This window comes from Coregonus clupeaformis, chromosome 8 (genome assembly GCF_020615455.1).
Source record: "Coregonus clupeaformis isolate EN_2021a chromosome 8, ASM2061545v1, whole genome shotgun sequence".
NCBI classification, from domain to species: domain Eukaryota; kingdom Metazoa; phylum Chordata; class Actinopteri; order Salmoniformes; family Salmonidae; genus Coregonus; species Coregonus clupeaformis.
In genome coordinates, this window is record NC_059199.1 from 50433939 (window position 1) to 50447452 (window position 13514).

General features: G+C 44.0%; 1 protein-coding gene across 1 annotated transcript in view; it reads left to right on the forward strand.

Annotated features, from left to right (window-relative positions):
• Positions 1-13514, forward strand: part of thsd7aa (thrombospondin, type I, domain containing 7Aa) — a 171987-nt gene that overhangs the window by 82562 nt on the left and 75911 nt on the right. The window contains exons 2-3 of the mRNA XM_041883688.1: positions 1075-2113; positions 4196-4444. Coding sequence (XP_041739622.1) covers positions 1075-2113; positions 4196-4444 — 1288 coding nt within the window. The remainder of the gene's footprint in view (positions 1-1074; positions 2114-4195; positions 4445-13514) is intronic.

Consider the following 13514-nt stretch of genomic DNA (forward strand, 5'->3'; position numbering starts at 1 on the left):
CTGCGATCCCTATCCAGCCAGAGATTGGCGGAGCTGTCCTTTCAGCACCACAAGATGCCCCACATTGCTGCGATCCAGCCAGAGATTGGCGGAGCTGTCCTTTCAGCACCACAAGATGCCCCACATTGCTGCGATCCCTATCCAGCCAGAGATTGGCAGAGCTGTCCTTTCAGCACCACGAACACAAGCACATCAGCGCTGGTGATGTCATGGGCTGGTTGTACCCTTATTAGAAGTCCTGCTTATCCTTCAAGCATAATTGATTGATTGATTGATTGACTGCTTATGCTAGGATATGCCTGGATAGGTAATTCCTCACTGAATATTGATTCCGTCAGAATGGTAATGCTGCCCTGGCTCTGGGCTCTGGGCTCTGGGCTCTGTGGGCTCTGGGCTCTGGGCTCTGTGGACTCTGGGCTCTCTGTCTGCCTGTCCTGTACCTGCTTGGTGTTTTATGCTCCCAGGGGATGTTTACCTCTAGACTTTTAATTACATTCTCATAAATCCTAGAGGAAGGAAGTGCAATCAGAAAATTGCACTTAGCGTAGTGATTTATGCGGTGTGATTTGTGTGTGTTGTGTTTGTTTGTGTGTGTGTCTTGAGCGAGGGCATTATTTATCAGGAAGTACTTATTCCTCCTCACGAGGCACTTTGGTTGTTTGTGTTGGATGTGTAAACACATTACAGTTCTGTGCCCTGAGAAGCACTTCAGAAACTGACTGATAGTCCTCTGGTATAGCAGCGCTAGAGAGCTTGGTCTACTGGGCTTTAAGGGGCTTTGATTCATAGGAAAGTCCTATGGAGAGATTATGCAAATTCCTTATAAACTGCCCTCCGACTTTTTTTATCAAAGTCATTGTCAAGTCTTGAATGGTAACATTTAGATGGAGTTTTACACAGATATACATGTCATTTTGTAGCAATTAACAACTGTACAGTAAAGTTCTAATCTAACAGATAGGAGCTGAGTTTCCTCTACATTATGCTTTCCATTTGGATAATATTATGACTAACTGCTCTGATTAATCCTTCAATTGAACTCCCTGTGACCTCTGTGGCTCTCTGTTTCCCCAGGTCCATGGGGCCGGTGTATGGGCAGCGAGTGTGGCCCAGGGGGCAGCCAGAGCCGGGCGGTGTGGTGCGCCCACTCTGAAGGCTGGACCACCCTTCACACCAACTGTGACCAGGCCGAGCGCCCAGAGAACCAGCAGAGCTGCTTCCGCGTGTGTGACTGGCACAAGGACCTGTATGACTGGCAGTTGGGCGCCTGGAACCAATGTTTGCCCGTGTCCATGCGGAGCACCGGGGCGCTCCTGCGGCCGGCCTTATGTACCCGCGGCGAAGAGGGCATCCAGACCCGCGAGGTGGGCTGTGTCCAGAAAGCAGACGGCGTGCCCGCGGAGGATGCAGCGATTTGTGAATATTTTGAGCCCAAGCCCAGGCTGGAGCAGGCATGTCTGATCCCTTGCCCGCGGGACTGTGTGGTCTCCCAGTTCACCCCATGGACATCCTGTTCGAAAACGTGCGGCATGGGTCTTCAGAATCGTGTCCGTTTTGTCCTGGCGCCACCCCTGTTTGGGGGCTCGGCCTGCCCTAACCTGACAGAGTTCCAGACGTGTCAGCCAAGTCCCTGCATGGGCCCAGAGAGCCTTTATAGTCTAAGGGTGGGGTCCTGGGGTCCCTGCTCTGTACCCCTCCCTCGCACAGCCAGGCAGGCTCCCACCCTTACTCACGGTAAAGATGTGGCTGTCCCTCGCCAGCTTCGCAAGGGCAGAGAGGGTAAAGAGGGTAAAGAGGGCAGCGAGGTGCCCACCCCACGACTGAGCAAAGAAGAAAGGAGGAAAAGGAAGGAGGAAAGAAAGGAGGGAAGAAAAGGCAGACAGGCCGCCAAAGAAGGACGCAGGAAGAACAAGGAAAGAGTCAAGGAGAGGGTGAGGGAGCGGGCGAGGGCGAGGGGGAGGGTGAAAGACCCAGAGACAAAGGAGCTGATCAAAAATAAGAGGAACAGGAACAGACAGAACCGACAGGGAGGGAAGTTCTGGGACCTGCAGGTTGGATACCAGACCCGGGAGGTGACCTGTGTTCACAGGGGCGGAAACGCTGACGCACTCAGGTGAGTCTCACTTATAGTTTATAGTCTTACTGTATGCTTCACAGCTACCTCATGATGACTGTCTCATCCATTTCTCACCAGTGTCTCTGATCAAATTTTCTATGTTCCATTGGTTCCCCATTACAAAGAGGTGATGTAGGGATGTACCGCTGTGTGTGTTATAGAAATACATTATTACTGGCAGCACACGATTCTCAGCCAGCACTCAAAGAATGACAAGAGCCTAAAGTGTTCTGTCACACACGATGAAGTCGTCATCACCCACTAGGCTTTGTTCATGTATACGAGAGAGAGAGATAGGAATCTATGCCTTCTAGAAAAGATATGGCAATTGTGTTTTGTCATAGAATATTACATACAGTTTTGGTTTTAATAGGTCTTCTTCTTCTACTTCTTCTTCATACCTCATGCCTACTCTCATTAGCTTATTCATAGTATCCTCAAATCATTTATTTATGCTGGCACCAGCTTTAATAAAGAGATACGGTGATAAACAGCATTCTTGTTTTTGCGCCTCAAGATAGTGTAATATTCTCCGAAAACCAATATTTATTCAGTGAGATCAACTATGAGAGTTGAATCCATGATGAGTAGAAGTGTCATGGCTTCCTTCCATTCTGCTGTACTCAACCGTGTCACTGGAATCCAACAGACGATGAGAGACCTCAACCATAACATCTATGAAAAGGTCTGAGGATCAAACCGCTGTCCCTTTCCATTAACCAACATCCTGCATCATGTCCATTTCTATGGGCAGCCATCTTACTACATCCACATCCTGCATCATGTCCATTTCTACGGGCAGCCATCTTACTACATCCACATACTGTAGCATGGTCATTCATTAATATTACAGAATTAGCTGGGTGGTGGTGGTTGAAGTCTTCAAGGGATGTTTTATTGAATGGTCTCCATTTCTCTCCACTCATGTACACGTGTTGTCTAAAAGGCAATGTTCCTCTTTGCTGAGATGTGAAATGCATGTATGTCCCCATTCTGTCACTGAGGAACGGGGTGGCTGTTATGGAGGTCACTTAACACTGAATATATCTATCCCACTCTCTTAAAGGGATATGAATAAAAATGGTCGTCCCATAGGGAGATGGTCAGAGAAAATCATAAATCATTGAAATTATGGAATAACAACTTTTATTATATTCCCATATCTTCAAATAGAATATATATTATATCTCTATGATCTAGGTCTATCCTATAATTAATATTGAGACATGTAAATATGCTGAATATTCCTCCTTTAAAATGAGGAGTAATGTTGAGGTATTTAAGTTTTTTTTAGGAGCTACTCATAGCATCTACCACCGATGTTGAACTGAAGCTTCCAAAGAGGCTTGTCTGATCTGATACTGACAATCTACCAACCACATTGTTGGCCAGAGGCCCAGGATCAAGTGTATTTACTGTTGTAGAAGCTCTGAAATATATCTGGGAATGTATTCCATTTCACTTAATTTAGCATTGGTCATTATTTATTCATGTCATGCACATATCTAAAATGTTAATGAGTGAGTTATAAAGTATCGTACCGCCTGGAATCTCATTAATATGATGATTATAGAGGACGGTATTTGCATTAAGTCGAGTTTCGTTTGACAAACTTTTCGGCAGTTTAACCAAAATGTTTTGAGTTGTTTTAAAGGCAATTATCCCTTGCTTATTTCACATAAAAATCAGATAATATATGATTGGTTCTTCTTTCAATTAAAACGTATCAAAGGAATCTTTTTTGATACATATCTTAATTGAAAAGGATATGCAAATCGATTGAAAAACAAATGAAGAAACTGCTTGAGGAAAACTTCCTGGTTGAAAATAAATTAGAACAAAGAGTAATCAGCATTAAGATGTGTATCTGTCTGTAAAGCTAAGGAAATCTATAATCTTATATTTGGGTCCTATCTCAGATTTACATTGCTTCGGATGAGATTATCTGCTAAATGACTAAAATAATGAGTTCAAGTGGATTGAAGCTGTGGTGCTCCTGAATCGGATTTTGCAAACAAGTTTGGCCTTATTAGAACACCTTGCCTCATTCCATTGACCAAACACCTCTCTTCCCTCCAGCCTGTGTTCTCAGGAGTCCCTACCAGTGACCTACCAGGCCTGCGTACTGACCAAGGACTGTGAGGTGAGCGACTGGACCGACTGGTCGCCCTGCTCCAAGGACTGCTACGAGCTCAACGGGCCCACGGGTGAGCGCACACGCACACGCCGGGTACACCAGTTCCCCGTGGGAGGAGGGGACGAGTGCCCCGAACTGGAGGAGAAGGAACCCTGCACCCCTCAGGGAGAAGGGGTACCCCCCTGCATTGCGTAAGTACTCTATCACCCAAGGTTTGAAAAATTTGTGATTTCAATGTCTTATATGGATGTCTACGTTTTTGTACTAATAGTATATCAATTGTGTAGTTTGTATACTCACATTGGAACACCTAAAAATGTCAGCCAATCAAGGATTGCAGATGGTCAATTGAACTGCTCTTATACTCTGCAGGCTGGCTGACAGTTACAGGTACTCCCTTTCTAAAGTGTACTATGGGTAAGCCGCCTTTCTGCGTCCGTAAATAGCTTTGCTGACTAAAAACAATAAACACAATGCATCAGACACTTAGCCAGACATGGCTGGTGTGTCTCTAACACTAAATGCATATGTGCATACCGTAAGTGGTTTGTGTCTGTGTGTTAAGTGATTAAGGCCATGCGGCCGGAATGTTGGCTGTTTCTGTATTGACTGTGTAGCTAACCATCTAACACAGCAGCAGCAGTAGCACTAAGAGCACTGGGGAGTTAACAGTAGGGGGAGGAGCCACAATAACAACCCCACTACTATTGGGCTGTGGGTTGTTTGGCGTCTACTGGCTAATTATCCACAACCTCTAGTCTGTTTACACCTCTAGTCTGTTTACACCTCTAGTCTGTTTACACCTCTAGTCTGTTTACACCTCTAGTCTGTTTAGACCTCTAGTCTGTTTACACCTCTAGTCTGTTTAGACCTCTAGTCTGTTTAGACCACTAGTCTGTTTAGACCACTAGTCTGTTTAGACCTCTAGTCTGTTTACACCTCTAGTCTGTTTAGACCTCTAGTCTGTTTACACCTCTAGTCTGTTTAGACCACTTGTCTGTTTAGACCTCTAGTCTGTTTACACCTCTAGTCTGTTTAGACCTCTAGTCTGTTTAGACCTCTAGTCTGTTTAGACCTTTAGTCTGTTTAGACCACTAGTCTGTTTAGACCACTAGTCTGTTTAGACCTCTAGTCTGTTTACACCTCTAGTCTGTTTAGACCTCTAGTCTGTTTAGACCTCTGTTCTGTTTAGACCACTAGTCTGTTTAGACCTCTAGTCTGTTTAGACCACTAGTCTGTTTAGACCACTAGTCTGTTTAGACCACTAGTCTGTTTAGACCTCTGTTCTGTTTAGACCACTAGTCTGTTTAGACCTCTAGTCTGTTTAGACCTCTAGTCTGTTTACACCTCTAGTCTGTTTAGACCTCTAGTCTGTTTAGACCTCTAGTCTGTTTACACCTCTAGTCTGTTTAGACCTCTAGTCTGTTTAGACCTCTAGTCTGTTTACACCTCTAGTCTGTTTAGACCTCTAGTCTGTTTGAGTGTTTTGGCCTGCAGTTGCTAGCAAGCTAATTCTGCATGACAAAAATTATTACAGTTGGTTGAAAACTAAATTGTTACAGTGATACATGAGGACATCAGTCAGTATACTGTATATATATATATATACAGTATATACACTACATGACCAAAAGTATGTGGACACCTGATCGTCGAACATCTCATTCCAAAATAATGGGCATTAATATAGAGTTGGTCCCCCCTTTCCTGCTATAACAGCCTACACTCTTCTGGGAAGGCTTTCCACTAGATGTTAGAACATTGCTTCGGGGACTTGCTTCCATTCAGCCTACAAGAGCATTAGTAAGCTCGGGCACTGATGTTGGGCGATTAGGCCTGGCTCGCAGTCGGTGTTCCAATCCATCGCAAAGGTGTTGATGGGGTTGAGGTCAGGGCTCTGTGCAGGCCAGTCAAGTTCTTCCACACCGATCTCGGCAAATAATTTCTGTATGGACCTCGCTGTGTGCACGGGGGCATTGTCATGCTGAAACAGGAAAGGGCCTCCTGGCATCCGCCAAACCCAGATTTGTCCGTCAGACTTCCAGATGGTGAAGCGTGATTCATCACTCCAGATAACGCGTTTCCACTGCTCCAGAGTCCAATGGCGGCGAGCTTTACACCACTCCAGCCGACGCTTGGCATGGTGCATGGTGAAATAGCCAAATCCACTAATTTGAAGGGGTGTCCACATACTTCTGTATGTACAGCGCATTCGGAAAGTATTCAGACCCCTTCACTTTTTCCACATTATGTTACGTTACATCCTTATTCTAAAATCTACACACAATACCCCAGAAACGAAAACAATTTTTTTTCACATTTATTACAAGTAATTACAGAAAAACTTTATTTACATAAGTATTCAGACCCCTTGCTATGAGACTCGAAATTGAGCTCAGGTGCTGTTTCCATTGATCATCCCTGAGATGTTTCTACAACTTTAACTTTATTCAATTGATTGGACATGATTTGGAAAGGCACACACCTGTCTACATAAGGTTCCACAGTTGACAGTTCATGTCAGAGCAAAAACCAAGCCATGAGATCGTAATTGTCTGTAGAGCTCCGAGACTGGATTGTGTCGAGGCACAGATCTGGAGAAGGGTACCAAAAAAAATGTCGCAGCATTGAAGGTCCCCAAGAACACAGTGGCCTTCATCATTCTTAAATGGAAGAAGTTTGGGACCAGCAAGACTCTTCCTAGAGCTGGCCGCCCGTCCAAACTGAGCAATCGGGGGAAAAGGGCCTTGGTCAGGGAGGTGACCAAGAACCCAATGGTCACTCTGACAGAGCTCCAGAGTTCCTCTGTGGAGATGGGAGAACCTTCCAGAAGGACAACCATCTCTGCAGCACTCCACCAATCAGGCCTTTATGGTAGAGTGGCCAGACGGAAGCCGCTCCTCAGTAAAAGGCACATGACAGCCCGCTTGCAGTTTGCCAAAAGGCACCTAAAGGACTCTCAGACCATCAGATACAAGATTCTCTGATCTGATAAAACCAAGATGGAACTCTTTGGCCTGAATGCCAAGCGTCATGTCTGGAGGAAACCTGGCACCATCCCTACCGTGAAGTATGGTGGTGGCAGCATCATGCTGTGGGGATGTTTTTCAGTGGCAGGGACTGGGAGACTAGTCAGGATCGAGGGAAAGATGAACGGAGCAAAGTACAAAGAGATCCTTGATGAAAACATGCTCCAGAGCGCTCAGGACCTCAGACTGGGGCGAAGGTTCACCTTCCAACAGGACATCGACCCTAAGCACACAGCCAAGACAACGCAAGAGTGGCTTCAGGACAAGTCTCTGAAGTGGCCCAGCCAGAGCCCGGACTTGAACCTGATCGAACAGCTCTGGAGAGACCTGAAAATATCTGTGCAGTGACGCTCCCCATCCAACCTGAGTTTGAGAGGATCTGCAGAGAGGAATGGGATTAACTCACCAAATACAGGTTTGCCAAGCTTGTAGTGTCATACCCAAGAAGACTCGAGGCTGTAATCGCTGCCAAAGGTGCTTCAACAAAGTACTGAGTAAAGGGTTTGAATAATGGCATGACACTGGACTGATGGTAGCGCTCACCTTGTCTTCTCCGGACAAGGTGTTTTCCCGGATGCCCCAAACAATCGGAAAGGGGATTCATCAGAGAAAATTACTTTACCCCAGTCCTCAGCAGTCCAATCTCTGTACCTTTTTCAGAATATCAGTCTGTCCCAGATGTTTTTCCTGGAGGAAAGTGGCTTCTTTGCTGCCCTTCTTGACACCAGGCCATCCTCCAAAAGTCTTCGCCTCACTGTGCGTGCAGATGCACTCACACCTGCCTGCTGCCATTCCTGAGCAAACTCTGCACTGGTGGTGCCCCGATCCCGCAGCTGAATCAACTTTAGGAGACGGTCCTGGCGCTTGCTGGACTTTCTTGGGTGCCCTGACGCCTTCTTCACAACAATTGAACCTCTCTTCTTGAAGTTCTTGATGATCCGATAAATGGTTGATTTAGGTGCAATCTTACTAGCAGCAATATCCTTGCCTGTGAAGCCCTTTTTGTGCAAAGCAATGATGACGGCACGTGTTTCCTTGCAGGTAACCATGGTTAACAGAGGAAGAACAATGATTTCAAGCACCACCCTCCTTTTAAAGCTTTCGGTCTATTATTCTAACTCAATCAGCATGACAGAGTGATCTCCAGCCTTGTCCTCGTCAACACTCTCACCTGTGTTAACGAGAGAATCACTGACATGATGTCAGCTGGTCCTTTTTGGGGATTTTCATTTTCATGGCAACTTTCATGGGACTTTGTAATTAATTGCAATTCATCTGATCACCCTTCATGACATTCTGGAGTATATGCAAATTGCCATCATCAAAACTGAGGCAGCAGACTTTGTGAAAATTAGTATTTGTGTCATTTTCAAAACTTTTGACCACGACTGTATTTTAAAATCTGCAAAAGGCAAACCTACAGCCACAACCAACCATAGAAATATAATCCATAGATGGCAGTTACCATTCAAGTCAGGACTAGCAGACATTTCTAGTGTACCAATGAGTTTAACAGTCAAATTGCCTGGGTAAGAGGTTCCAAAACTCTTCTATAGATTATATGTCTATGGCCACAATGCAACAAGCTGTATATTTGGTGCGCATGCTGCACAAATGGCTTCCTTCCCAACTCTAGGCATACCGGTAACTACCAAAATAAAGGAAACCCTTTAGTAAATGAGGGGTAGAAAGTATATGTTATGGTTTGTGGTTCATTTTCTTGGCATGGTTCAGGTCCACTTGTAGAATCTATGCCAAGGCGCATTGAAGCTGTTCTGGCAGCTCGTGGTGGCCTAACACCCTTTTAAGGCGCTTTTCTTTGGTGTTTCCTTTCTTTTGGGAGTTACCTGTATGTGCTTGTTATAAAACTTAATCCACAGTTATCTTTTAGAAACTATTGAACCTCTGTGGCTACATTATGCTCTCTGGTGTATTTTTAACATTGAGAGCAGGCTCCTGTGGTTGTATTTTTTTTTGCCTCATGGGCCCAGCCCCTGACTCACACAATTGACCAGTCATATTTATTTATTTTGCATTTATTTGTAATTATTTATGAATCAGGTCACCTTCTATCACCTTCTAGTACAGAGGCTTGTGAGATAGGGTCAATTCTTAACAAAATAGCTTTTATGGCCTATCAGGTTACAACATCAATGACCTCTTCAAGAATCAAACTTAAATGTTCAGCAAACAGAGCTCCCTCAGTCCTCTCCTCTCTAATGAGGGAAACCAGCAGCTGATAAATGTAGTGGCTGATTGAGTAGCCAGCCACACCCTTAACGAGCCTATTGAAGTCTGTGTTCATTTTTCAAGCCAGTGGCGCGTTCCAGGCTGACTACATGGCTCGTGGAGCTGGTGAGGGTGTGGACTTTTAGTGGCTGCCCCTCACTGCGCCACACACACACACCAAGGCACCTTTCAAGTTCCCTTGAAGCAGATCCTAGAGCAGGACTGCCCAACCCTGTTCCTGGAGACCTACCGTCCTGTAGGTTTTTGCTCCAACCCTGTTCCTGGAGAGCTACCGTCCTGTAGGTTTTTGCTCCAACCCTAATCTAGCACACCTGATTCTAATAATTAGCAGGTTGATAAGATGAATCAGGGTAGTAACACCTGGGGTTGGAGCGAAAACCTACAGGAGGGTAGCTCTCCAGGAACAGGGTTGGGAAAACCCTGTCCTAGAGCTTTCTATGAATTCAGTGCTGAGCGCAAATCTGAGTTAATAGATTGCCCTTTGCAGTATGATCTCTTTCAGTTTAATGCTGCTGAATCCTTCCACTGAGGTTCACTGAGGGACATTTAGGTCATGATGTTCTCTTGGGGGACATGAATTCTGGATTGTGAGGCGCATTGTGAATATATGTTGAAGGTCAACTGCATAGAGAATTTAATTAAAAGATACTTTCTAGTAGATGCACATTGCGTAACGTCCACCGAGCACACTCAAATGCATGCTAATGTTGTTTACTTCCTGAAAAAGCCATTCTGCCAACTTCTCGCTGCAATTTGGCTGAGCATAACCATAATAAAGAATGCAAATAGGGTTTCGTTCAAAATAGCACCCTATTCCCTAATTAGTGCACTACCCATAGGGCTCTGGTAAAAAGTAGGGCACTATATAGGGAATAGGGTGCCATTTAGAATGCAAGTCTATGAGTTTTAGCTTGTGCTTCATCATGATTTATTCATTGTATAGAATTAGAGTAATGCAACGTTTATTGCAATGTTTTGTACTCTAGTTGTAATCTAACAGGCATTTGTACTTATACTACCGCAGGCTAACTCCCTTGTGGTAGGCTAAACGCTTCTTAAGAAAGAAATAGAGCAAAATAAGATGAAAAAGAGAAGATAAATTTAGGCTACATTTACAAACAAAACACCTCAACAGCTTTCAAATCAATTCCACCAATAAATAAGTCCATTAATTTATAATCCATATAATAATTCACATTTTCCGGCTGTAGCAAACTGGATCAAATTAAGATCCTACATCTGTACATAATGCATTTGATACAGTCAATCAAAGATGCCATCAAACTAAATGATGCTTAATAAGCTGTGACCTTGTATGACACTCAGGCTTTGGCTGTTGTAGGACACTCAGGCTTTTCTGCTCAATCAATCTGGAGGGTACTTCATTCACAACAGGTATAAAAGACTGCTAATATTGATGCAGCTGTACACTTTCTCTACTAGCCACTCATACTCACTAACCATATCTCTCTCCGTCATCTTCCTTTATGACGACCACAATGGGAATGGTTGAATCAGAAATGGCACCCCAATTCCTATATGTAGTTGCACTGCTTTTTTGACCAGAGACACATAGGGAAGTAATGCAATGGTGAATAGTCTGGAATTTGGGATGCAAACTATGACTACAGTCAATCAATCAAATGTATTTATAAAGCCCTTTTTATATCAGCAGATGTCACAAAGTGCTTATACAAAGAGCAAGCAATGCAGGTGTAGAAGCATGGTGGATAGGAAAAACTCCCTAGAAAGGCAGGAACATAGGAAGAAACATAGAGAGGAACCAGGCTCTGAGGGGTGGCCAGTCCTCTTCTGGCTGTGCCAGGTATAGATTATAAGAGTACATGGCCATTAAAGCCAGATCGTTCTTCAAAATGTTGAAACGTTCATAGATGACCAGCAGGGTCAAATAATAATCACAGAGAGAGAGAGAGAGAGAGAGAGAGAGAGAGAGAGAGAGAGAGAGAGAGAGAGAGAGAGAGAGAGAGAGAGAGACAGAGAGAACTTAAGTTCACACAGGACACCAGATAAGACAGGATAATTTCACCAGATAGGACAGACTGACCCTAGTCCCCCGGCACATAGACTATTGCAGCATAGATACTGGAGGCTGAGACGGGGGGGTCGGGGGCCTATCTACCCCCAGACAGGGAGTCACGTCAGTGACTCAACCCACTCAAGTCGAGTTTAACGAATCCCAGTGGAGAGAGGGGAGCCGGCCAGGCAGACACAGCGAGGGCGGTTCGTCAAAATAATAATGTATGCACTCACTAACTGTAAGTCGCTCTGGATAAGAGCGTCTGCTAAATGACTAAAATGTAATGTAAATGTCACTCCAGTTCCTTGACGTTCACCTTCGCACCCCTGGGCCAGACTACACTCAATCATAGGACCTACTTAAAAGATGAGTCTTCAGTAAAGACTTAAAGATCGAGACGGAGTCTGGGTCTCTCACATGGATAGGCCAACCATTCCATAAAAATTGAGCTCTATAGGAGAAAGCCCTGCCGCCAGCTGTTTGCTGATAAATTCTAGGGACAATAAGGAGGCCTTGGTCTTGTAAACGTAGCGTATGTGTAGGTATGAACGGCAGGACCAAATCGGAGAGATAGGTAGGAGCAAGTCCATGTAATGCTTTGTAGGTTAGTAGTAAAACCTTGAAATCAGCCCTAGCCTTAACAGGAAGCCAGTGTCAAGAGGCTAACTCTGGAGTAGTATGATCAAATGTTTTGGTTCTAGTCAAGATTCTAGCAGCCGTATTTAGCACTAACTGCAGTTTATTTAGTGCTTTAACCGGGTAGCCGGAGAGTGCCCCTTGACTTATTCCATATTTTGTTGTTACAGCCTGAATTCAAAATGGATTAAATATATTTTTTGTTCATCCATCTACACACAATACCTCATAATGACAAAGTGAAAACATGTTTTTAGAAATGTTGGAACATTTATTGAAAATTAAATACATAAATATCTAATTTACATAAGTATTCACACCCCTGAGTCAATACATGTTCGAATCACCTTTTGCAGCGATTACAACTGTGAATCTTTCTGGGTAAGTCTCTAAGAGCTTTCCACACAGATTTTCAAGCAGATTTAAGTCAAAACTGTAACACGGCCACTTGGAAACATTCACTGACTCCACTGACTCCAGTGTAGATTTGGCCTTGTGTTTTAGGTTATTTAAAAAGAAGTATATATATATTTTTTTGTCATTTAGCAGACACTCTTATCCAGAGTGACTTACAGTTAGTGAGTGCATACATTTTTCATACTGGCCCCCCGTTATTGTCCTGCTGAAAGGGGAATTCATCTCCCAGTGTCTGGTGGAATGTTTTCCTGTAGCATTTTGCCTGTGCTTAGCTCAGTAATGTGTTGTATTGGATTTGTCCCAAACATAACACTTTGTATTCAGGACAAAATGTTCATTGCTTTGCCACATTTTTGCACTATTACTTTAGTGCCTTGTTGGAAACAGAATGCATGTTTTGGAATATTTTTATTCTGTACAGGCTTCCTTTTTCTCACTCTGTCAATTAGGTTAGTATTGTGGAGTAACTACAGTGTTGTTGATCCATCCTCAGTTTTTTCCTATCACGGCCATTAAACTCTGTAACTGTTTCAAAGTCAACATTGGCCTCATGGTGAAATCCCTGAGCGGTTTCCTTCCTCTCCGGCAACTGAGTTAGAAAGGACGCCTGTATCTTTGTAGTGACTGTATGTATTGATACACCATCCAAAGTGTAATTAATAACTTCACCATGCTCAAAGGGATATTCAATGTCAGTTAAATTTTTTACACATCTACCAATAGGTGCCCTTCTTTGAAAAGGATTGGAAGACCTCCCTGGTCTTTGTGGTTGAATCTGTGTTTGAAATTCACAAATTCGACTGAGGGACCTTGCAGATAATTGTATGTGTGGGGTAAAGAGATGAGGTTGTCATTCAGAAATCATATTAAATACTATTATTGCACACAGAG